General features: G+C 34.0%; 1 protein-coding gene across 5 annotated transcripts in view; it reads left to right on the top strand.

Moving 5' to 3' along the window:
* LOC132105482 (oxysterol-binding protein-related protein 8-like) overlaps nucleotides 1-25,701 on the top strand; it is a 73,662-nt gene that overhangs the window by 17,449 nt on the left and 30,512 nt on the right. For 2 of the 5 annotated variants that reach the window (XM_059510621.1, XM_059510619.1), the window contains exons 3-4: nucleotides 11,315-11,351; nucleotides 13,245-13,373. In XM_059510621.1, the coding sequence (XP_059366604.1) occupies nucleotides 11,315-11,351; nucleotides 13,245-13,373 (166 nt within the window). Of the gene's footprint in view, nucleotides 1-11,314; nucleotides 11,352-13,244; nucleotides 13,374-21,133; nucleotides 21,398-25,701 lie in introns of those variants that run through there. The other 3 variants (XM_059510622.1, XM_059510623.1, XM_059510620.1) reach the window with 3 other exon arrangements.

Raw genomic sequence — 25,701 nt, 5'->3', positions numbered from 1 at the left:
ATTATTTATATATGTATATGTGTGTGTGTATAAATATGTGTATATTATTTAAATAATATAATTTATATTTAATATAATTAAAATTAAGAAATTATGGTACAATTTCTCTTTAATATTTATAAATAACTCTTTAATATATGAAAATTTAAAAAATACTATTAATTTAAAAATTAAAAATACTATTACAAGAATGTAATAATATAACACTAATAATAATAATAATATAAAGGGGGAAAATTTGTTTATGAAACTATTTTTGATATTATAGTAATCAGACTTAATTGCTTAATTGTTATGAAAATAATGTCACAATGCAAAAAAAAAAAGTTACTTAATGCAATAACAGTACAAATACAAATGAAAAAAGAAGCACATTAAATATTGTCTATTGTAAACTTGTGTTTGTATTGCATTTCTGGTTATGTGAATCATTTTACACACAAGCCTCAGGTGTTACCCAGCATGCACCTGTGAGCCACGCTCTCTCTCTTTCATTAACATAACTGTTTGTTGAGCAGGAGTTGTGTAGGTGTTGACAAGTATTTGCTTTATTCACGAGTCCTTGAAGCCATTGCAGGATCGAGAGCTGTGAGGGCTTTGTTTGTGTTTAATGCTCTGTTTATTTCAGTAAAATGCAGACCATATTCCTCCAGCTCCAAATGCTTCACACGTGTCAGAAAACATCATGTATTCACTATATAAAAGCTTTCGTGGCCACGCTGAGATCAGATCGGAGGGGATGTCACTGTGCCAGACAGTTTTGCTGTGGGTTGTAATTGTACCATAGAAGCATCTGCGTTGGGTCATTAACTAATTATAGCATCTAATTAAGTGATCACTTCTTAATAAGTGTTTTAGTGGTCCTCTCTCATCTGTGAATACATCTAAGAATACACTGTGGGTTTTATTTACAAAGAAATGCACCATTCATAATTAATATCTATTATTAATAATAATATAAGTAGTAGTAATCACTGTTTTGCACAAAGAAGAATTTCAGCACATTTCTCATTACTGTAATAAAATCTCTTTCTCATTACTGTAATATAATCGTGTAACTTTTCTGTTCATATACATTGATGTATCGTTATTAAAATAATTTCTTCAGCATTTATTTAAATTCATACCACATAAACTACCATGATACGTACTTTCATTTGTACCTTTATATATAATATAAAATAATGAAATATAATAATATATTCCTGTTTATTGAATTTTGGGAGAAAATATGCTTAACTGTTACAGAAATGTATTATAAATTTGGAGAGAAAATTTTATTAATTGCCATAAATGTCAATAACAGCAGTGATCCTAGAAATAGTCTTTATTTTTATAGTATATAGTATATTTTATGGTATTTAGTATATATAATATTGCATTAATGCTAATGAGGTTGTTTTCATATTTAAATTTTTTAATGGTTTTTTTTTTTATTCTAAAATGTGAAAAAATATCTTAAGATTTTGGGGGTAAAAATAAGCAGTTTTTAATTTTATTTCTGAAATTCAGCCTTATTCTGAGAGTGAATGTAATTTTTTAAATTTTTTTTAGACAGTGTTTTAAAACTTTTCTCTTGCGTTGTCCTCGATTCTCTTCGGTCTGCTGTTCTTTACTGTTAGTGTGCACACAGTAAAACAGTAATTGATCAGCCATGACTCCTAAATTGGTTTGAAAATAAGAATCGACTGGCTCTTACTCCACTGCTCTGAGTTATAAAGCACACCGTTCCTCTCTATATCATCTGAGCAGAGAGACGGGATATAAAAACACCTCAAGTTTATGACGTCTGCTGGATAAATCACTAACCCTTGACCTGAGAGCCAGACCTTCATTACAGGATCGTTTCTCATACTTTCGTTCTGAGCCAAACGCTACATCGAATGTGTAAACATTCCCTTTAGTTGCACAGTGAATTCACAGCATCTTGACATTCAAAATAGGGATGTGCACGGATAGTCGAACATTCGAATATTCGTTCTGCTCTAATTATTCAATAAATAAAAATGATATTCGAATTTCGCAAAAAAAAAAAAGTTCACAATAAAACCTAATTTGGTCACTTTCTGTGATTCTCCACGGCATATTTGAAGGTGTATGCAAGCAAAAAATAATTAATGAATGATTAAGGGGCCATTCACATATCGCGCCTAATAAGGTGTGGAAAAGGCTATGCGCGCCCCTTTCTCCTTCTTTCCAAAGCGCTCGGGCAGAAGCGCTCCTGAGGCGACGCGTTCTCTCCATGAAAACGCGGAAATTTCAGCAAAGGATAAATGGATTTGCAGCACAAAAAAAATCGCTTTCAGTAGCTCTGCTACTAAATTTATTTCAAAATGGCAATCCATATACAGCTATGATCAGCTGTTCCTTCATCTTGACTGAGCTTTCAACGTTGTTACAGGAAAGGATGAAGCTGAATGTTTAGTTCTTGTCACATGACCTGCGGTGCGCTTGCGGCATTCTGAAAGTTGAGATGTTTTTAACTCGATGCAGTGCGGACGCGCCTGGAAAAAACGTGACCGCGTCGCACCGCGTGTGCATCGCGACCGCGTCGCTTCCATTATGAGCGCGCATACCGCGCGCCTACATTGGAAATAACGAACTTGAGCTTGCAAAAGACGCGATATGTGAACGCCGCCTAAAAGAACTGCGGTCTTCTACAGTATTTCAAATATGCCGTGGAGAATCACAGAAAGTGATCCAAGAACATTGTTGCGGCATCTCTCAAGCAACGAATAAACACCGCTAACTTGGAGAATGCAGTGAAAACTCCTCTTCTCGCGTCTGCCCTAGACCCTCGGCACAAACATCTCAGGTTTCTCGATGAAAACATGAGAGGAGTAAGAAAAAAACCTTTTTTGAACATTATCAGAACATTTTCCTTGATGCGAGTGGTGCGTCACCAACGATGAAGAGGCAATGCCCACTCGTCGGAAAAGACTGAGCCAGTTCTCCAGCGATGATTACAGAGAGTCCGGCCGAGACGAGTGGGAACAGTTCTTGCTGGAGCCATGTATTCCACCAGATGAGGATCCCATTCAGTGGTGAAACGAAAACACGAAGCGCTTCACAAAACCTATTCGCTTAGCACACCGTTATTTGTGAGTCCCGCCAACGTCTGTGCCGTCAGAGCGCATTTTCTCCGTGGCCGGCCTTATTGTTAACAGACTAAGGAGCCGACTTTCCCCCGATCATGTTTACATGCCCGTATTTCTTAACAAGAACATTTGAAACAATAGAAAAAAAGCAAAAAAGATTTGCTGACAGTTTCAAAGTTAAGTGTAAGCTACATTCTGTACAATAGCCTAAATGCTGCTGTACTTTTGTTTGTTTGTTTGCACGCATTGTTAAAGGTTTTTAGCTACAAAACACGATGTGTAATGTTCAAGCTTATTGTAAGCTTGTTCAAAATGACGAAAACAAATGTTGCTGAAAAATAACGTCTGACTCATTAAACTTAATTTAAATAAACGAATATTCGAATATTCGTTTTTTGTGAGCTCAAATATTCGAATGTGATATTTGTGGAAAACGCCACTCCCTAATTCAAAAGCATGTGAAATGCAATTCAAATAAATCAAATGATCCTGAATGCATTTCACTAGTCTTCAGTTTCATCATACTGACCCTGTGACCTCTGATGTTTTTATATGTGCACTGATAAGGAAACGCAGCATAACTTTACATCAGATGGAGGACTCAATAGTTGAAAGGAAGCCTCTGCCGCTCGCTTCCTGTCTTCGGAGGCAGATAAACACAAACCCAGAGCGGCTCGTATCTGACAGCAGATGTCAGTTTGACTAAATACAGATGCACAAACACCAGTGGAAATGTGACTTTATTTGGAAATTCAGCAGAGAGACTTAAGACGTTCACTCATCCTGACCTGCTGCAAACGCACTTCAAAAAGTCTCACATTTATGTGAATTAATTTGTTTTCCCATTAATGTGTAATTACAGCTACTGAAGTTTAGGGTCTTCTGCTATTTATAATCTGTCAGTATCTCCGTAGTTTCACTAATGAGTGCTTATATAAAGTAAAGCCACATTGTGAATTAGTTAAGATCGTATGTGTTTATTTAACGCACAGTTATTTATGCTCTGTATTTGACTCATGAAGTGGTTTATAGCCAATAGTTTGTTTTCAAATGGATGAATGACGAATTGTTAATACACAGATAATGGAAACTGGAAATGAGTCATGATGGGTTGGTATAATTATCCAGATGTCAGCTCAGGGTGGTTTGTAAATATGGAAAGATTTTATTAATGAAGAAGCATTTTATTAATGTTGGAGTGCAGTCTAAATAAATGCTGTCAGGAGCATATTTTGTTCAAAAAAAAATTTGTTACGTCAGCTTTGTGCGTCATGTCAAATGTAGTTTGGCATTGTGGTAGAAAGTACACAGTAATGTCATATTTGAACCATTCAGAAACATCGGTTCAAAAGTAATTATTATTATTTTTTTATCCAGTAAAAACTGTAAAATTTTGAAATATTATTACAATTTAAAAAAGCAGTTTAATATGTGATTATATTGCAAAATGTAATTTATTCCTGTGATGAAAAGCTGAATTTTCAGCATCATTACTCCAGTCTTCAGTGTCACATGATCTTCAGAAATCAGTCTAATTTGCTGATTTGCTGCTCAAGAAACATTTCTGATTATCAATGTTGAAAAACAGTGATACATTTGATTTTTCATGATTCTTTGATGAATAGAAAGCTAAAGAGAACTGCATTTATTTAACGATCTGTAACATTAATAAATGTCTTTACTGTCGCATCTGATTAGTTTAATAATTTTTTTTTTTGCAACATAATGCAAATAGCATAGATTTTAACATTTTGAGATGAAAAGCTAAAAATTAAATAATTTATATATTTTAAGATGATTTTTTTTTTCTTGCATGTTATGTAACCAATAACTGATGTGAATGTGTTAATAAATATTTACTTAAAATCTCTTTGAAGAAATTTTTCATGTCAAAGAGGTCTGGCTGACAAAAAGAAAAAGAAGAAATTGTGAATTTCTGTGAATTGCCAGTCTATAGTCAATATGTGCCCAATGATAAAAGAGTTTTTACATTGATTTAATACCATTGTTTCACACCGTTTTCTCTGAATCTGAACAGTTGATTTAGTCCTACAGTTCAGACCTGATTTCAGTAATAACTTTATACTAAGTGCCAAGGGTGTTGTATGTGATTTATTTAAGATAGCTAGGTAAAGGTGTGTGTGTGTGTGTCCAGTTCACTGACTGACCAGCTGTGAGAAACTCAGACAATCATCTAATGTTCAACAGAGAGGGAAGAGAAGCAGGGAGGAGCACCGTGTGAAATGGAGGAGCATGTGGGAGAGCCGAGAGATTTGTGTGTGTGTGTGTGTGAGATCTCTGCTCCGGCTCGCTCATAGTAGGCTAGTGCTCTGTGTCTCTGTTACTTGTGATAAATCCAGACAGATGATGGATGGCTGGGTGTAGACGGCGTTCAGAGTTGATATATGAGTGTCTTATGGGATCTTGTGTGATTTGTTGGCCTGTAGACATGCAGACGGGAGTGTCGTGTGATTTGTGATGAACAGTTACTGATCTCTGATCAGTTGTGGGCTGCGGTAATGTTTGCAACTTTAGACGCTGGAGTTTTACTATAGTAACAGCATTTGCATAGTGTGTGTGGGTGTGTGTGTGTGTGTGTGTGTGTGTGTGTGTTGTGACTGCTGGACACGAAACAGATGTTGGCTAATCTGTGCCAGTGGTTTATCGGCGGATGTTCAGTCAAAGCATTATCAAACTGTTCAGAAAGCAGGTCTCTGTCAGTTTACAGCTCTGTGTGTGCATGTGTGTGTGTGTGCGTGTGTGTGTGTGTGTGTGTGTATCAGGACATCTTCTTAATGGAAAGTCCCGTCTCATGCCATTGTGACCCAGTCTCAAGGCCCGTGTGTAAATACAGCAACAGAAAACTAAATTTGTTCATGTTCTGATGAAAATGTCAGCGGGGTTTGCCATGATGACATGATTCCCCTAAAATACGGAAAATATATGTATATATGTACCTCTCAGATTTATTTAGTAATTAGTTATTAGTTATTTTTGAGAATTAAATATAATTTTAATTATTGATATAATGAACATTATGAAATGTAAGCACAAAAGCTCAATAATTTCAGATCTTTGAGGTATTCTAATAGTTTTCCCCACCAGTTTATATAAATATTGTTAGTTTTTTTACATTTGCGAATTCATTTTTTATATAGTTTTCATTTTCAACTATATTTTATATAGTTAAGCTATGTTGATGATATTTGACATTTACTTATTTGAGAGTTTGGTGTCTAATATTTGCTACTAAATGAGGATTCATGAGCATATGAGCACTGTTTCTAGCCTTCTCTCGCTCTCAGGTCGATGGCTAATGTAAATGCAAAACTGGATTTGTTTATTTTCCATCATTATTTGTCCTGCTGCCTTCGTGTGTTTTCATAGCTCTGTTTTTTTGCCAGTAAAACTTTCCCCCATCCGTCGTCTTCTGCATTTGTTACCTCCATCTCTTCCTCGTCAGCTGTGTGTGATGCTAAACGTCTGTCATTAGTAAATGTTTGCTGACAGGCGTCATTCGCCTTCCCAGACTTCCCAGACATTTTCACACTCCTGAAGTGGATGGAAAGTGGTTCAGTGACATTACCTTCCCATCGCCTCTGCAATGTTTTCTCGAACAGAACACAATTTCAGGGAGATTTGGTGCTAAAAAGTAGTCTTCCACCCCGTCTGAAACGACCCGGTGGTATATTAATGCTGAGTAGTCACCACAGAGGTAATAGGATCCACCCCAGGACCAGAACATCCCATTAACAGCCAATGAGGTGCATCTAAAAGCATCCCGGTGATGGATTGATACTTTATACAGCAGCTTTACCTTCCTCTCACCCTCGGTTTTCTTTCTCCCATCACTTTTTCCCTTTCTGTTTTAGCGTTCTTGTTACCAAAAAAAAACGTATTTGCTTATGTAACATGAGAGTTTTTGACGGTGAAAGAATCACACATAACAGCCAGTTTCTTTGCAGATTATTTTCAGCATAATCTACAGCATTTGTGTCATCCTGAGAGTTCGTTTAGAAGATAATTGTAGTGCATCTCTCAGTTTGTGTATATGATTACTGGAATATTGATATCTAATGAACAGGACAATAATCTGTAAGTAAGCAAGCAGAATCATGAATAAATATTAAATAATAATATATAGAAATATATACGTGTATATGCATGCATATATGATGTGGTCTGCTGAGGAGATAAATATAAAATATAAACATATCTTAAGTAAATAAATATATATATATATATATATATATATATATATATATATATATATACACACAAGTTGAGAAATCAATATTTAATATATTAGTTAGATTTTTTTATAGATTATTAAGAATGTATTATTTTTTTATATTATATTTGTATGTATATTTATATTTAATATATAATATTATAAATTAAAGTAAATATATATAAATTCAATATAATTGATTCTATACATTTCTAATAGTAGGCATCTATGAGTCTGATTTTTGTAATGTAAAGTTAAGTGTTTTTTATAATTACCAGTACAAATTAATAATACCAACATACAGTAAGACAAAATAATAAATAAATAAAATATGATACCAAACATGCAACTAAATTCGACCAAGTCTATATCTGTGCAACTTTTCTAGCCACAATGGTTTTGTTTTTAATATTGTGTCCCGTTACAAGTAGTCCTTTTAAATAGCTATTTATGAATACATATCTAATGCAGACAACCCTAATTCTCTGCATAAGCTATGGCTGTACTGCCTCTGGATGAACACTGCGACTCTTTCTAGGTTTTTAATAAAGCTTCAGCTCTGGCTGTCGATGTTTCTGTGAATATCCTGGCCTTTTTCTGTTGTTTTGTGACCTGGTGTTGAAGTCATGAGATTGCTGATCCGGCAGAAACGCTGTGCTGAAAGTACCGGCCCGTCGACTGTGTGTTTGTGCGCGAGCGGACGGCGAATGCTCTTGAGTGTTTTGCATTAATTTCCCATGTGGATTTGCTGGAAAACACCCGAACGCCGAGGCTTTATAACATCAGCTGTCGTCTTTGTTTCGCAAGCCGCTTGACTCATCTGCATTCACTCCAGAAGAAATGCTTAAACAGGCTGCAGATCATAGTTTCATAAAATATTGGCAGCCGGATGTTAAACAAAGCCCCTGAGCTGAGTCTCAACAACACTTTGTGGCCATTTAGGTTAATCAGTGAGAAAAAGTGCATTTGTATTATCCATTAGTCAGTCACATGCATCTTGAATTACATAATAAATAGACATGGTTGCACCATTCATTGCATGCATATGCATCCGTTTATGTCAATCATTATGTACACTGTGTGCGTATATTGACTCTGAAGCTCAGCAGAAACCATGCTGATGCAAGGCATCATGGGATTGACTGCATTGATGCTATTTGGAAGACCATTTAAATTTGCTTGCATGCCCATTTATTTTATATTTTGGTTTATTTGATCATGTTTCCAGCTCTGTTTGACCACATGCAAATTCATTAAATTAGAATTTGATATTCTCTCACATTTAGTGCTGTGAAGTGAATTAATAGACTCTGTGTGTGGCTTTTGATGAGCAATTCCATTGATTTGTACTTCCAGACAGAATAGTCTGTCATCACCGTAATTTTGCACCATAACAAAGCCGCAGAGCTAAATCTGTCCTGAAGAGAAAAATATAATTTATTCCTGTGATCAAAGCTGAATTTTCAGTGTCTTCAGTGTCACATGATCCTTCAGAAATCATTCTATATACTGATTTGCGGCTCAAGGAACATTTCTGATCATTGTCAATGTTGAAAATGGTTGTGCTGCTTAATATCAAGATTTTATGATAACTAGATTTAGCATTTATTTGAAATAGAAATATTATATAACATTACAAATGTCTTTACTGTCACTTTGGATCAGTTCAATGCATCTTTCCTGAATAAAAGTATTTATTTCAAAGAGAAATAATTAAATGTTTAATTCTAGCTTGTAATGAACCACCTCATGGGTGCCGACATCACATGACCAGCTGATCAATACTTGCTCTATCTCTCTATCCCTCCTATTATCAAACGCTTTTACTCACTGAATAAATTAATGAAAGCTAGCATTGAATCATGCATTTGTACAGCGGCATTTATAGCCAGAAATGCTTGCTTTTGCATGACGAGTCTCCATATCATAGTGCATCTTTTACTGTGTAAAAATTATAAAATGGATATATTCATAATTAGCCAGTGTCTTAAAAACAGCTTCCAGTTTGTGAAGATATCTCTATAGCAGATTACCTGTAGAAGATGAGCTAGAGCTTTGGTTAAATAGATGATCAAAACAGTTATATATAATGATATAATGAATACATCATGAAGTATGTGGGTTGTATATTAAAACTTTCACATTTTATGTTCACATTAAATTACCAGACAGACTACTGCATTGGGTAAAATGTGCTGTACAGAATTTGGGACACACATATAGAGTATCCCACAGTCTTTTTATACTCTGTGTACTATTGTAATATTTCATAATATTTTGAATTAGCTTTTGTTTTTATATTTTCAGTTTTCATTTGAATTTAGAGTTTAGTCATTTTGTTCTATTGCCATTTGTAGAAGTTTTTGTTTATAATATAATATATATACATATTTTGCCTTACAACATCAAACTAAAAGAAAGGAGGCAAGTTCAGAAAATTGTAGAAAAAAACTAAAATAACATGTTTTGAAAGTCATCAGTCTCCTGATTTAATACTTTGTAGAGCCATATTTTGCTTTTACTACAGCCAGTAATCTTTTATTAGTTTGATGTAAGGCAAAATTAGCAAATAAAGCTGGATTTTGTTTTTTTTTTATTGTATGACATATAGACTACATTTTTCAAAGATGATTTTCTATAAGCACTGTATTGTTACATTTCAAATATTTAAATACATTTTACATTTTTTTTTGAATTTTAAGTAATTTTATGTATAACATTTAGTTTGTTTTTATTATTGTTTTTAGATTTTTTTTTATTTTCCAAGTAGCTTTCATATTTTCAGTTTTCATTTTAATTTTAGGTATAGGTTTTGCATTTTATGAACATTTTAATGAAATTTTGTTTAATAGTTAATAGTAGTTATTAGTTGTTTTATTTCTATTTAGCCTTATTTTATTTCAGTTTCAGTCATTTTAGTACTTCAGCTTATTTAGCTAATATTTCAGTAATACAAATCTTTTTAACCATTTCAGTTTTGGGTTCACAATAACAACTTTGCCCAGAATGCAATGCAAAGTGAAAGAGGCTTTTAGATTTATTCAGTGTTTTTTTTTTATTTTTTATACTTAATCCCAGTAATGCTGAAAACAGCTTTGATACTGTCATGAGTGTTCAAACATCACAAATCCTTGAGCTTCTCTATCCGCTCTGACTGTTATTATATTATATTTGTACAGAGCTAAAACATTTTAACAGATTAGGTTCGCTGGTTTATCGTACATTCAGACAGACTGACATGATTAGGCTTGTTAGTTTTATGTTCAATATGCTCCTTTTTATTATACAAGCAAATGAACAGCAATCCACATGATCTGAAGTGCAATTCAAGCGTTTGTTCAAATCGCTAATCCCAAGTATGATGCTTTACAAACACATCTGAAAATGTTCAAGGGAACTGGGATAAATTGTTCAACACTGTATAAACAGGTCACACACATTTATATATAGATTTAATTCGAATACAGCCTTCCATAGAGGCTCTAAAAGCTTTTCTAATCCATCAATCACCTACACGACCTCAAACCGGCTTCATTTGATTAAACCGAACTCAATGTGGGTGCCAATTACTCAGTGTTTTTGTTGTACTGTTTGATTGACAGATGTGTCGACCAATCAGAATCCCAGAGCTTTGTATTGCCGTGGCTTTGATCTCGGTTCACTATAATCTTTGCTAATCCACACATTGTCCGGACTGTGTTATGAGAGTGTGTGTCTAAGCCGCCCTGATTTTGTTTTGCTTAGTCTTTCATGCTCTGTTCAGCTGGATTTTGTTGCCAGTGTCTTATGTGTCAATATGTGTTTGTCATTTTTAACTAATGCTGCTTTTCTTTTTTTTTCCTGTTTGTCTTTTTTTCATGCCGTCTGTCTGTCTGCTGCCAACGTGTCCCAATGCACAAACTCCCACCAACACCAAAACCAACACTGTCTGGCGGACCCTCTCTGTGTGTGTCTGTCTATGGTGTGTGTGTGTGTGTGTGTTCAGCATCATGCAGAGAGCAGAGAAAACCCTGTCACCCCAGGTAAGAGGCTAACATTCATCTGTGTGTGTTATCTGTGCTTATGCATGTCAAAGTCTGCATATGCACTGTGTTCATGAATGAGATACTAAACGTTATATATTCTATATACAGCATGTTGTTGTAATAGTATGTGGAACAGAATCAACAATAAACATTTTCTTCTTTCAAAACTGTATTGTTTTTTTTTATATATATAGTCACATGAACTTGCTATACAACATGTTTTACAATTCATAGTTTAATGATGAGTGAGTGGTGTCCAGATATCATCTTGGAAATAATAAATGATTAAATTAATTCAAATAAAATCAAATTTAAATAAATAAATAAAATAAAAATTGACAGCATGACCGGAAGTAAAATGTAATTTTTCTAAAAGTAAATTGTAAAGGTATATATAATTTAGTATACACAATTTCATCAATATACATTTTTGTCATGATTACCTTTTACGGCCTGATTGGAAATGAAAGTATATATATATATATATAATATTATATTTTATATTTATGATATGTACTTTAAATTAAATAAAATAAATTAAATTCCAAACATACTCTTATTATACAGTGTATATATACATATGTGTAGACAATATCCAATTATCCACCCTCTTAATGGAGATTATGGTTGTGCTCCAGTTTATTCTTTTAGTCCAGAATATTACCTTTCTGTCTATAAAAACTGTTTTCCAATGAGAAGCTCCAATTATTTTATTACAAGGGCTCTGAACATTCTGTGTGTCTCTGATGTGCAGCAAACGCAGAACAAATATGACTCAGATGCTTTAAAGTCTGACACTTTCATTTCATTTCATAGATGGTTTTTGTTTTAACGTTTGATGCAATTCCACAGAAATTCAGGAGTTAACACGTCTAAGGGACTTTTGTGTGAAAACAGCAGAAGTATAGATTAATGTGAAGCAGAGATTAGAGTACACGATTACTCACAATTTGAGATTTCTAACAAGCCTATTTCGTTAATTGGCTCATTAGTAATTAGTTTCTTCACAGCCGCAGTGATGAGGATGAAATATTCATTGTGAATCTCAAACGAGAATCTAGAATGATTAAAATAAAGTGATTCAGCTCTCTCTCTTCAGCTTCCCCTTTATTTTTCTTTTGAATCACATTAAGCGGCCGACCCATGTGTGTGTGTGTGTGTGTGTGTGTGTGTACGTGCTGTTAGACACGTGTAGCGTCAAAGCACACACACACACGCACACACATGCATATATTCACCAGAAATGTGTGTTATTCCACCAATTTTTTATGCTGCGTCATGCTGCAGATTTTCTAATGCATTAAATTTCCTCCGCTGCACCCCCCCCCTCCCCCCCCCCCCACACACACACACACACACACACACATAAGCAGACAATAGTGATGTTTGTAATCCTGTTGCAGTGCTGTAAGGTTGTGTGTGATGATGAATAGATTAGATTTGAAACAGTCATGTTAAACACTTATCTGGTTTTAAAAACAGACCCTTCAGATGGAGAAAATAAACAGTAGTATTACAGAGATAACAGTTTTCTGCACAATATCATGTAAACATCTTATCTGTTTTTATTTCTCATGTTGGCCACTAGATGGGGCACTTTACAACAATATGTGTGTATCAGTTAAACTATGGTGGAAGCACATCAGTTTGTTCAGGTGTTTCGGACTCGAATCAATAGAAGTGTTTATAATCCCAGTCCAAACCACATCGTCATGTGGTTCAGAATCCAAGGCGATCAGGCTTGATTGATGTGCAGCACAAACACCTCTGCTAAAATCTCAGAAAAAGTAGTCTGGGGTATCATGACCCTTTAAAACCAGATTTCAAACAATCAGATTCAGCATCTATAGTGTTATGAATGCACCTTCTGTCTTTGTTATTGTTCCACAGCTGCCTTAATGCCTGGTGATGATTCAGCGCTTCTGACCCCGGGAAGGATGAGTCAGCGTGGGAAGGAGGCGGGGCTTCAGACGCCCAGTAAAGACCTGCTCACAAGCCCCTCCCTCAGCTACAGCCACGGTAAGACAACAGCAGCAGGCCTCTATGGCATGAACGTGTGTGTGGTGTGGCCTGTACGCTTCAAAGGCCAAATCTGCATGAAGGTGAAATCTGATCCCAGACCTGTGCACTTTACATCAGGTTGCAGCAGAAAAGAAAAGTTATTAGATTGAGCTGGAAGGTTTTCAAAACAACACTCTTGTCTTTAAATTATAATTCAGGAGCAAAAAATAGCCTAAGATGCTGACATGGCATTAAATAAAAATATACTACTACTACTAAATCAGGTGCAATGTGGTCAGAAGCATTTATTAAGAATGTAAATGGGATCTATTTTGAGTTCAGTGTTGACACAGAGACCAGTTTTCCCCTCTTTAGTGTTGGTTTTCACCACTAGAGAGCGCCGAAGTGACACAAAATCAGACTAGAACAGAGTTAGTCCAAGATCATGTGCAATATTTGATTGTTTTGCTTCTAGTAAAGAAGAATGCGACTGCCCTGGGTTCACACAAACAAGGAAGACTATCAAGCAGTCTTAAAAGGGCAACTTGCAAATGTCACAGGAAGCTTCTGTGGTGAATCAGTTTTCTTTGAATTATTTTAAATTAGAACATTGCTTTTTGAGTATTACACTCATTGCCCACATTAAAGTCAGCAGACTTTTTTAATATTATGTTAATATATTAATTACAGTGACCAAAACTGGGATAGAAATAGAAAATGACCCAAGAAATCTATATAATCAAGCATAAAATACTATATTATTTTAATTATTTTCACTTTTAATTAACTGTTGATTATCAGTAATTATAGAGACTTAATTAAATAATAACTATATATTTCTAATTATCAATAATTATTTGTTCAATAATTATTGGTTTAATAATTGTTAATTATCAATAATTATATATCAATATAGTTAATAATGTGTGTGTTTATATATACATACATATATAAATATAATATATAAAACAATTGATCATTTTTCTTAATTGTTAATTGTTGATAATTATGTGTTTTATGATATATTTTGTATGTGTGTATTATATATATATATAATTTGAATAACTGTTTATTATCAATAATTGTGTGCTTTTTTATATATATATATATAAATATGTATGTATATACATAATTGTTTTAATTAAGAATTTTAATAATAGTTAATGATCAGTAATTATGATTGATTCATTGATAGTTTTTTTTTCAAACATAATTAAAAAAAAGATAATTTAGTAAAGTGATGCAAGTCAAAAGGTGCCTGAATCCTGACAGTCAAGTGCAGTCAAAGTTCAATATTGTGAAGTTATGTAATGTGTCCGTGTGATCGTCATAATCCCTGTGTCATATTTAGTCAACGACCTCTGATACACACACACACACACACCAGGCTCACATCTCTACACCGCGGTTATTAAAGTTGTCAGAGGATTTGGCTTTTATAGTGATGATTTTAATCCGATTAAGTGCACTGCGTTGTTTTTTTAGAGCTCGTCGTGGTCTCTGAGTTAATTGCTCACGTTTGAGCATCATACGTGTGGCTTGAGACTTGTTTTCAGTTGCTCTGAAAAGACTAGACGCTGACACACGCCATCACCTCTGCACAAAACCGCTGCTAGTCGAAACCTTTCAAAACCATCAGACCTCTCGCATCTTCTCAGGTCTCCATAGCAACAGCAGTTTCCCCTCGCCATCGCTTTGAAAGCACATTCACACTTTCTTTTCAGTCTGGGATGAATCACTCCGTTTGGGCGTCTTCTGATGCTCAGAGATTTATAATAGAAAGTTTCTTTGCGAGTTGATGTGGGCCACGTTTCACTCAATTATTCAGTGCCAGCAGCAGGAACCCGACACGAGACGTGCCGCAGCTTTCTCCCGGTGAGAACACACCCGGAATAGCATCAGTACAGCAACCGATATGCACACAAATCCTCTTTACTGGCCTCTTCGCTCAGTGTGAGAAGCCAATCAGCCAATCAGATACAGGGTCATTTGCATATGGGAGGATGGGTGTGAGCATGCCTTTCACATATCGTCCACTGTTTGGTAATATCATGGTGGTTTTGTGGGCTAATGAAGGTTTGATTATGAATGGAGAAGGTTGGACTTGAAATTTCTGAATGCAAGAGTGTGGCAGGTAATTGATTAATTAATCTTGCACACAAGGCAAGTACTTAGACTAGTGTTCTAATCTATAGTTAGTGCGAATTTAGTATAATCAGATGACAATATGTCGCTTTTATAGTTGTGTCCACCTCCGCTTGCAATAGCACCTGGTGAGAACAGAATTCAAGCAAAGTGTCACTGGTAAATCTGCTTGTTAAAGTGGAAAATTGTGGCTGTTTTTTTGTGAAATCGTATCATTACAAGTGGTTTCCTAAAGGCCTAGTGGGGTATTCAACCTGAGATGGGTTTCTTGAGGATACTGGTTGTTTGGGCAGTTTGTTTAGTAGTGTTAAATGTGCTCTGACTCATTTAATCTTATTCGTTTAGCTGCTAATCCAGGCTCATGGCCAGGTTGCATAAGGTTTCCAGTGGCTTCCAAAGGCCACCTTTAGTGCATCAATCAGGTATTGAGCGCATTGTGTCTGAAAGCATCTTATCTGATGCTTTTGCTTATTTTATCACTCACTTTGAGTCTTATATTTGAGCTTCTTCAACCAGCTTCATGAGGTGTATCCATGAGATGCTTGTTAAACAGTATTCACATGTTTTCTGGACACTTGTTGTCTGCTATTTTGTTTTTGTAAATAAATTCATAAGAAGTTCCTTATTTATGTGTTTAGATAACCTAACACTTTAGAATAGGAAACAGATGTTCACTATAAGAATTACATTGTAAGTATTCATATTCATATTACATTTTTCTCTAAACAAAATCCTAATTTGCTGCTAATTAATAGTTAGTAATCTAGTTGATCAATTTTGGTATGGAGTAGAGATTAAGGGATCTAAAATACGATCATACATTAATATGTGTTTTAAAAGTACTAATAAACAACCAATATGCTAGAAATATGCATGAGAATAAGCAGTTAGTTAATAGTTAAGTTGATTTCGTGCAAAGAAAATAAAAATAACAATAATACATATTAACACACATACATAGAAAATTATAACAGTTGATCTCACATATATATGTATCCATACACATACCTTACACATAATAACTACACACAAACAAATATGCACACTTAGTGAGAACTGGTCCTTAAATTGAGGTTTTACCATAAGCATAACCTTTTGCTGTCATCTAAAGTGTATTTTTAACACTAAACACTAAAAATATAATAATATTTTTTTGATGTAATCTATAGCAAGTCTCAAAAGTAATAAAAAATAAAAAAGTATACTGTACATTATAATATTGTGATGACTAACGTTACTTATCATATCATATCATAATCATATCGATTTTTAATATGGTTTAATATTACGTCCCAGTTCCTTGTGATTACTTGTGAATTTTACTATCATTTTCTGTAACTAGTAGTGGACTACACTCAGAATCATCTTTGTGAACAGTACAGTGGTCTGGATTATTAACCACTCTAGTTCAGATTAACCTGATGCTGATGGGTTACTCATTTAGTTGAGTGGGAAACAGTTCAAACCGTAACTGGAGATCTAACTGGAACTGCTCAGGTTACTACAAACACACTCTGAGATACTGTTGCAAGGGGATGAAGCACAGAAAACTGAGCAAATGAACAGTGAACAGTGAAGCAAAAAAAGGATAAATAACACCGGTTTCTGTGAACGAAGCTCAGAACGAGAAACAAAGGCTTTAAGAATTAAAGGAACAGACTTCACTTGAGTGCAAAGCAGACATCGGATGGCTTTTTATGGAAAAGATTAACATAGTGTTGACCCCACATTTTTTTCATCCGTGTGTGTGTGTGTGTGTGTGTGTGTGTGTGTCTCTGTCTGTGTGTGTGTCTCTGTCTGTGTCTGTGTCTGTGTCTGTGTGTGTGTGTGTGTGTGTGTGTCAGTCCGCAGCAGATAATCAATCCCCTGTCTCCAGATCTGTGACAGGCGTCTTCAGCGCAGAGCTTGCAGCTCACAGCTAAAGTGGGCATGTTTCCATCCATCTTGGGCTACAGGAACGTCGCCTGCCGTGTTTGAGTGTGCTCTGTGGCTTTACAGATTACCAGCAGTGATACCTGCTGAAAATCACTTTATTCAGGGACACAGTCAGCCCATAAAGACTCTTCTGATGGGCACAAGACCAGATGGCTGGAGTGCGGTAAACAATTAAACAGCCAAATCAACCCAAACTGACTCCTTAGATAGATCTATTAGATAGATAGATAGATAGATAGATAGATAGATAGATAGATAGATAGATAGATAGATAGATAGATAGATAGATAGATAGATTTGAAGCTGTTTGTTTGGAGTGAAAAGTCAACAAGTAACTCACAGGAGGAGGCCGTGCATTCAGTGATGCAATGGTAATCAAGGTCTCAGGTTGTTAAATGCTTCAGAAATGCAGCATAACTTCCATTCGGCACAGAATAATGAGCAGTAGGCTTTGAATTACACATCCGCCAGAGCATCTTAATTAGTTATGTAAATTAGGGCATCATTCATAGTCATCCTCTCGCTTCTTTTTGGTGAGGCTGTTGCCTAGCAACTTCAGAGCGACATCAGCAGAGTCCGGGAGGAACGCTCCGATTGGTTACGAGACCCGGCTTGAATTCTGATTGGATGGTGAAAAGAGGAATCAGGAGTGTTTAAAAGCTGCTTGAACTTCTTTAACCTTTTGTTTGACTCCTCTGGAGCTCTTCTCCAGTTCATTGACCAAACACAGGCTGAATTTACAGCACAAGCTGTACTAAGAAACAGACAGCGCTTCACTGGAAGTCCCAGCGGTCTGCACGGCCTCCTCCTGTGAGTTACTTGTTGACATTTCATGCCAAACAAACAGCTTCTAAAGTGACTTGAAGGAAATCAGTTTTCATTTTGGATCCTACTGCGACTAAACGCTCTCTTGGAGATGCATCGCTTGTTAGTGCTGTTTTGCGTACTGCTTTTGCCTATCACAAGCACTCATAGTTAAGTTGAGGGATTCAAACAAATTCCCAGTACTGCGGTTTCCATTGCATCACTGAATGCATTATGCAGATTTTGGCCATTATGCATGTGTATTTAATTAGTGCTGTTTGCTGAGGCTGATGCAAGCTTAAACTACAGCGTGTGATGTGTCTTGTCTGTTACTTCAAGTCAATGCTTTTTGATTGGCTTTGTGACAAACTTGGTTACTGTGAGTTGTATATGAGTTTTCATGAGAGCTGCATCTTCACGCAGCTCCAGCTTCTCCCAGATGTGTCAGATTGGACAGTTGATTGTGTGATCAGGTTGGATATGTGTCTGTATCTAGAGATGCCAATGGCTTGATTCTGTTTTCACCAGCGCTGTTAAAGAAGCAGGTGTGTGTGTGTGTGTGTGTGTGTGTGTGTGTGTGTGTGTGATTGTTTTAGAGATTCAGTGTCCTTCATAAAGCATTCTCTGTGAGCGAGCTGAGAGACAGAGACAGAAAGGGAACATCAGATCTGAGTCATGGACACACAAAATGATTCAGTCATAAAGTGAATCTGACAAAACCTTAATCATGTTTTTATGAATACGTCATAGTTCAAATTGTATTTTGCATAAAGCCATCAATATTTATTTTTGTTATTTAATGGTAAATGCCTGGTTATTTAAACACACAAAGGACCATTTTCAGTTTCATAATGCATACAACTCTTATTCTTATTACTGTAATGGGAAATGTGTTAAAGTATTCATACATCATGATAGTATTTATTGTATTGGCATTTAATTTGTGCTGATTTCTAAAACGTTATCATAGTGCTTTTGAGATATAATAATAGTAATAATCATATTAATATAATTAATAATGTATTCATATTCATGTTGTCATCTATGATATACATTTTATTTATGATATGTAACTTGTTATTTTTGATATTTAAAAAGATATCGATATATAAATAATAATAACTGTATATATATTTATATACTGTGTGTGTGTGTGTGTGTTATGGATGTTCATTTTGGTTATTTCTCCTAACCAACAACTGACACTCGTTAACCGATTATTAATCGTTCAGCAACAAGTTTATTTTAAATTAGAATCAAATTAAATTAGAAAGGATAAGTGTTTGTGACCCGTTAAAAATACTAACATTTGTTTCCCAGGGATTAATTATACATGTGCAAAAAGCAGCAAACAAAAGAACATGAAGATTCATATGATCACATCATGCATTTGCTTCGCTTCAGCGAGCGGAGAAAAACAAAATAAAGCTAGGCTATAAATAACAAATGAATAGGCCTATACAAGAAATATATTTTTACTTCATAAATGAAAAAAAAAGTGCATCAAGTAGGCTAGTCTAGTGTGCAGAGTTTCGGTTCATGCAATGTTGTGGTGCATGTGCGAAAGGAAACCAAGACGGCTGAAAGCGGCATCCTAATTTTCTTTATTTTATAAAAGCACAAAGATTGTTTTTTTTATTGTGAATGTACATAAATAAAAGCAAACCTTTTCCAGTTTCGATTATCTGGATGCCTAGAATGAGTATTTGTTAACGTTTGTTAACATTTGGATTTATGTCGAATGAGAGACCCAATGTTGGTTTCAGTTTGGTTTTAGCCTAAATTAATTTGTTTAGGCTTGTCCTATACTGTAGCTATAACTTCTTACATTTTTAACTCTTATTCTTTTCTGAATACTGTTAAATTTAAAAGATTTGCCATGGAGTGAGGGGAAAGAACAAAAATAGTCTAGCCGATATGTTTGCAATGTTTGTAAACATTTTGCGTTGGCATTATTTCTGAATAGAATTATAAAATGTGACTTAGGCTACGCAGTTTTTTTTTCTCTCAAAAAGTTTTTTTTTGTTTTTTTGTTTTTTTGTTTAGGTCTTCGCATATTTTAACCATGCAGCAATTTTTTTTCAATATTTTGATTAATAACTGGAAAAAAATACTTTTTAAACCATTTAAATAATGAGCATCCCTAGTGTATGTGTGTGTGTGTGTGTGTATGTATATGTATGTGTGTGTATATATAAGTAATATATATAGTGCTACTGAGAATAATTATAAAAGCCATGCATAATTTTTCTTACATAAAAAAATATATAAATATTATTTATTTTATTCATATTATTAATTATTTATATTATTCATAGTATATGTATTGTTACATGTTATATAACTATTATTGTTATGTTTAAAGTTTTTGTTTTTATCTAATATTGTGTTTTCTATGAAACACACACACATAAAACACACACGTTCTAAATATATATTTTTAATAATATATATATTAGATTTTTTTGCAAAGTTTAAATAATAAAAAAAATTGATGATGATAAATTACTTTTATTGGTATTTTATTTTATATCATATTCTCTCAATTATATATAATTTAAGAAATAAAACAAATAAAACAAAAATAAATGTCTTTTTTTTTTTTTTACTTTTTGAGATAAATGATTTTTTTTTTTTTTTTTGTCAGATTCACCACAAACACCATGCAATCTGATCTGAATAAAACTGGAAAAAATAACAACAATGTGTTCTGGTGGTCAGTTCCATTCAGTTTGTGAACCATGGCGCTCTCTCTCTCTCTGTCTCTCTCTCTCTCTCTCTCTCTCACTCACTCACACACACACACAGCGGCTGTAGAGCGAGAGGGAGGAGCTGCAGAGAGTAACAGAGAGTGAGTGTGAGAGTATCTTCAGAGCGCTCGGCCCGCTGTAGTACTAGCAGCCGTGGAGTATGTGTGGAGAGCAGAGCTGATTGTGTGTGTGTGTGTGGTGACCGCCGAATTACCGCTGCAGCCCCGCAGCCTCACCCTCTTCAGTGTGAGGCCGCCCTCATGATGAAGGCAGACGGGATCCTGGGCCGCCGCCGGTTCTCCACCTGTGGAGGAACCATCTCGGGGCGCCCGGCTCATCCCGACGGACGCAAACTCATACGCAACGCCTCGTTTGGGGGCTACAACGAGCTGTCCGTCTGCTTGCCAGGTGGGTCCATCTCGGGAAACTTTACCTGTTTCATTTGTTTGGCAGATAGTTTCGACCAAGGCATTTGTGCCAGGATGGGTAACTCTAGTAGCAGTCATTTAAGTTTTATTGTTTTGGCAGCTTGCTTTCGACTGAACTTGCGTGTTTGACTCTAGACAGCACTCCAAACTAAAGTGCTTCTGTTAACTGACAGCATCTCTTATTTATTGCATCACTGTTCTTTGATGCATTGTTAATTTCAACCTTCAATTAAATTTATTGCTATTAAATGCACATTTTTTCAGTATTCATGTGGATGGGAAATTACTATTTTCATTTAAAAAGTAAACAATAATTTATCATAACTATATAGTGAGCAATATAGAAATCAAAAAGGTTACCAATTTATTTATTTTTTAACTTATTTTATTTAGTGTATTGTTGAGTTTATAGTTACAACAAATGACTTGCTAATTATAAAAAGAATAATGAAAACATTAAAGCAGAGACAAAATTGTAATAGTATATATTATTTATTAAAATAAGATGTGTATGTTTGTGTGTGTGTGTATATGTATTATTTTAGTAATCTATTTTTTGATTGATAAAAATTTTATACAATTTGTTAAATAAATACTGGTTTTATGTGTTTATTAATAATATAATATTGTATGAATATTTATTATTATATCTTTATAATTAATAATATTTATAAACATATACAATTTATTACATTTATATTGGTTCTGTATTTTTTATTAATAATATTCTATTAATATTTTTACTCTTATTAATAATATATCGGTATGATTACAATTTTGATTCCATGTAACATCTTTATTAATATTTAAATAATTAATGAATAAATAATCCTAAATATAGATCAACAACAAACTAGACAAAAGCAATAAAAAATGTTTGGTAATATATTTTAAAATATGTTTTTAATATATAGTATAATAATAATGTATTTTATTTAATTATATTTAATTTAATGTTTTATGTAAATATATAAATATAAATTGACTTTATATTTAGAGTATTTTACTACTGTGTCTTATCTACATTACCTGAAGAATGACATTCAGTACCAAATCATTCAGTTCCAGAGAAGAGCCTAATTTGATGGGCATCATAAGGGTGGAAATAGCATAATTCGGGACTGTCTTTGCTTTGTCGTCTGCTCAAGGTCAGTAGATCGAGCTGTTGAACAGGACGCAGATGTTTCTGCTGCAGATATCGAGCAGTTTCAGCTTTCACAGTAAATCTGACTCATGCTAAATTCATCCCTCATGATTATGATTGGAAGAAGAGAGGGATGCATTAAATGCTCTTATTTACGCACACAGGCCTTTATCCGACATGGATTCTTCAGAGAGAGTGTTTTTATTTCTAAAACTCACATCTGTACGATTACCCAGCATTTTCATTATTTCATTATTTTCATTTCATTAATGGAGTTCAGTGAGCAGAGATTAGCTAATGGACCCAGAGTGCATTGCATTTGGGCAAATCTTATGTGTGCGCGTCACGTTCACCTGTGTGAATGTCAGATGGGTTCGCTCACAGGGCAATGGCTCTGATTTAATACTGAATTGCTTCATTATAGTAGACAAAGATGCCGAGCTCGAAAGCAAACGCTCATTTTTTTCCTTTTTCATTCATTTTCATCATGAACCCTGTCTGGTTCAGAAACAAATCGGAAAAAATTTTTGACGTAAAACATTTGCAGAATGAATTAATTTATGAGTTAAGATGATTCAGTCAAATCTGTCTGGGTTTTTTTTTTTTTTTACTGAAAATTAATTAATGCATAATTGTGAGATTTTTTTTTATTTGGATTGCATAAAAAATGCATATGTTTTTGAATTATTATCAAAAATAATAAACTTAATGTAATCAAATTTGTCAGTCAGTTAAGTTTCTGTAATATTACAAAAAAACTGAATATATTTTAAATACACATTAACAAGGTTTATATATTAATTTATATTAAATTAAATTAAATTAAATTAAAATTAAATTAAATTAAATTTATGCATTTAGCAGACGCTTTTTTCCAAAGCAACTTACATATAAATATACTTATTATTTATATTATTTACTTATATATTAATCATCAATATACATTTTTTTGTTTTAATCTCATAAAATTTGACTTACTAACTAACTATATTTTAACCTTGTTCATGCTTTTCTGCTGAGTAACTGTAATTATTTCTACAATCGATTTATGCTGATTTTATTTAAAAAAAATTTAATTTTTAATTTTTAATTGAAAAAATCAGTGTAATTTTTGTTTATTGTAATTTTTTTATTTGTTTATTTATTTCTTTTTTGCAAAAAACTTAAATATTTCTTACCTGTTTCTTAAATGAAGAGAGCTTTTTTAACAGCTTCATTATGCTAGAAGATCTTTGCAACTTTCATAATGTTGTTCCGAGTGAAAAGTGTTTCATTGTTATCCATTACAATTTGATTGGATGAGGAAAGGTGTCCTTAATGACATCATCTAACAAGGAAAGTTGTTTCATAGGTAGAGCAAGTAATTATATGCTGTTGAAAGGTTATTTATTTATTTTTTAATAAAATGCACAGTAACAGCAGAAATATGTGTTAAAGAAATGCATATGTCATTGCTAAACCACAGAGCACTTGATTTGTCTTTAAAGGTTCATGCATTTTCACCAAAACTGATTATACATTTTTATTTTTTTATTCCGGAACAAGTTGAGTTTTATTATCCCATAGATTAATTTTTCAGCGTGCCACTCCGGATCTGCACTTTACTGTACGAGCTGTCAGATTAACACCGATGTGTGACTATTAATAAACGTGTGTGTGCACAAACACAGGTGCATTTCCGTCCTGACACCTGTGTGCTGACCGGATGACTCGCAATAACACTGCATTTATCTCATACGCTTCAAGGACGAGGTGATTTTACTTTTTTCTTCATCAATGAGGCTGTGATGCTCACATTGTCAGGTCAAACAAGGAAAAAACAAGAGTTTTAACTCAGTGCTATTCTGAATATCCTTTACCTAATTTCATGTTTCCAGGCAAAAATGTCTAGCCTTTTAAAAATTGCTTGTAAATCTCTTTTTATGCTTTATTATTAGCAAATCTTGGATTTGTTTCTTGTTTTCTTTCTTTTAGCATAGGTCTAGTATTTGTTTTTTTAAATGATTGATCGTAGGCCTCATTGATGCAGCTCAGTTTTTGAATGAAAATTGTATAAATTAAATAATATAGTTTTTGCATAATTTTGGCAATATTCACTGAAAACTGGTGCATGAGTTCATATTTGGTATTAATGAAGCATAATGAGATAGCAAATTTTTTTATTTTTTTTGGTAGGCCATCCATTTTTGACCAACACCACAAGTATAACTAAGAGTAAAAATTTGAATATGATTTTTGAATATAGCATAATAATAATTAGTAGTAGTATTGTTTATTTATTTATTTAATAATTATATTTTTAATGATTAGAAAACCAAACTGTAACTATTATGAATATTTAATAATGACAAAAATAGCATTATTATTAGTAGTAGTATTAGTATATGAAATAACAAATCAATTTCATTATATTATGATGAAACTCAATAGCATGGTTATTATTATTATTATAAAAACATATTACAATGATAAATAAAAATGATTAATTACAACAAAACATTGCAACAAAAAATAGTCCAATAATTTTTTTGTAACAATTATTTCCATGAACCACTAGTCTAACAAGGTGGGGAAAAGTCCCAAAAATTTAAAAAAAAATAAAAATAAAAAAAAATCTTCAAAATCAATCAACTATATATATATATATATATATATATATAGTTTTTTGGGGGAAGTTGTTATACTCTGTAGATTTTAGTCCAATGTGATGACATTAACTAGCTTTTTGAAGAAATGAAAATCCTCTCCGGGTCAAAATGACCCGAACACAAGTCTGTAGAATCACTCTCATGTGGCACGTCTGTCATATGAAGTGTTAAACCGATAGTTTGTCTGTGTTTCTAGACGATGCTCTCTGCCCTTCAGATGGCCTGAAGCTGTTGAGGGCGACCGGGTGGAATTACACCGGTCTCTTCTGGTTTGTCGTAGTCAAGGACGCTGCAGGAGTGTGGAAATATCCCACACGTCACTGACTCACCAGCTTCATGCATTCATGCTCAATACTTTCATGTGTTTTAAGAATTCAGGCTTCATGTCGGGGTCCTGATTCCCCGTCTGGGTTGTTTTTGTGTGCATTACTCAAATATAATGATCACGATAGTGATAGTTTTATCTGAGCTTGGACTCTCTGTCTGTCCGTC

This window comes from Carassius carassius, chromosome 26 (assembly GCF_963082965.1).
Source record: "Carassius carassius chromosome 26, fCarCar2.1, whole genome shotgun sequence".
In the NCBI taxonomy this organism is placed as follows: Eukaryota; Metazoa; Chordata; class Actinopteri; order Cypriniformes; family Cyprinidae; genus Carassius; species Carassius carassius.
The sequence above is the reverse complement of the archived record's forward strand: the minus strand, read 5'-3'. Positions and strand labels throughout refer to the sequence as shown.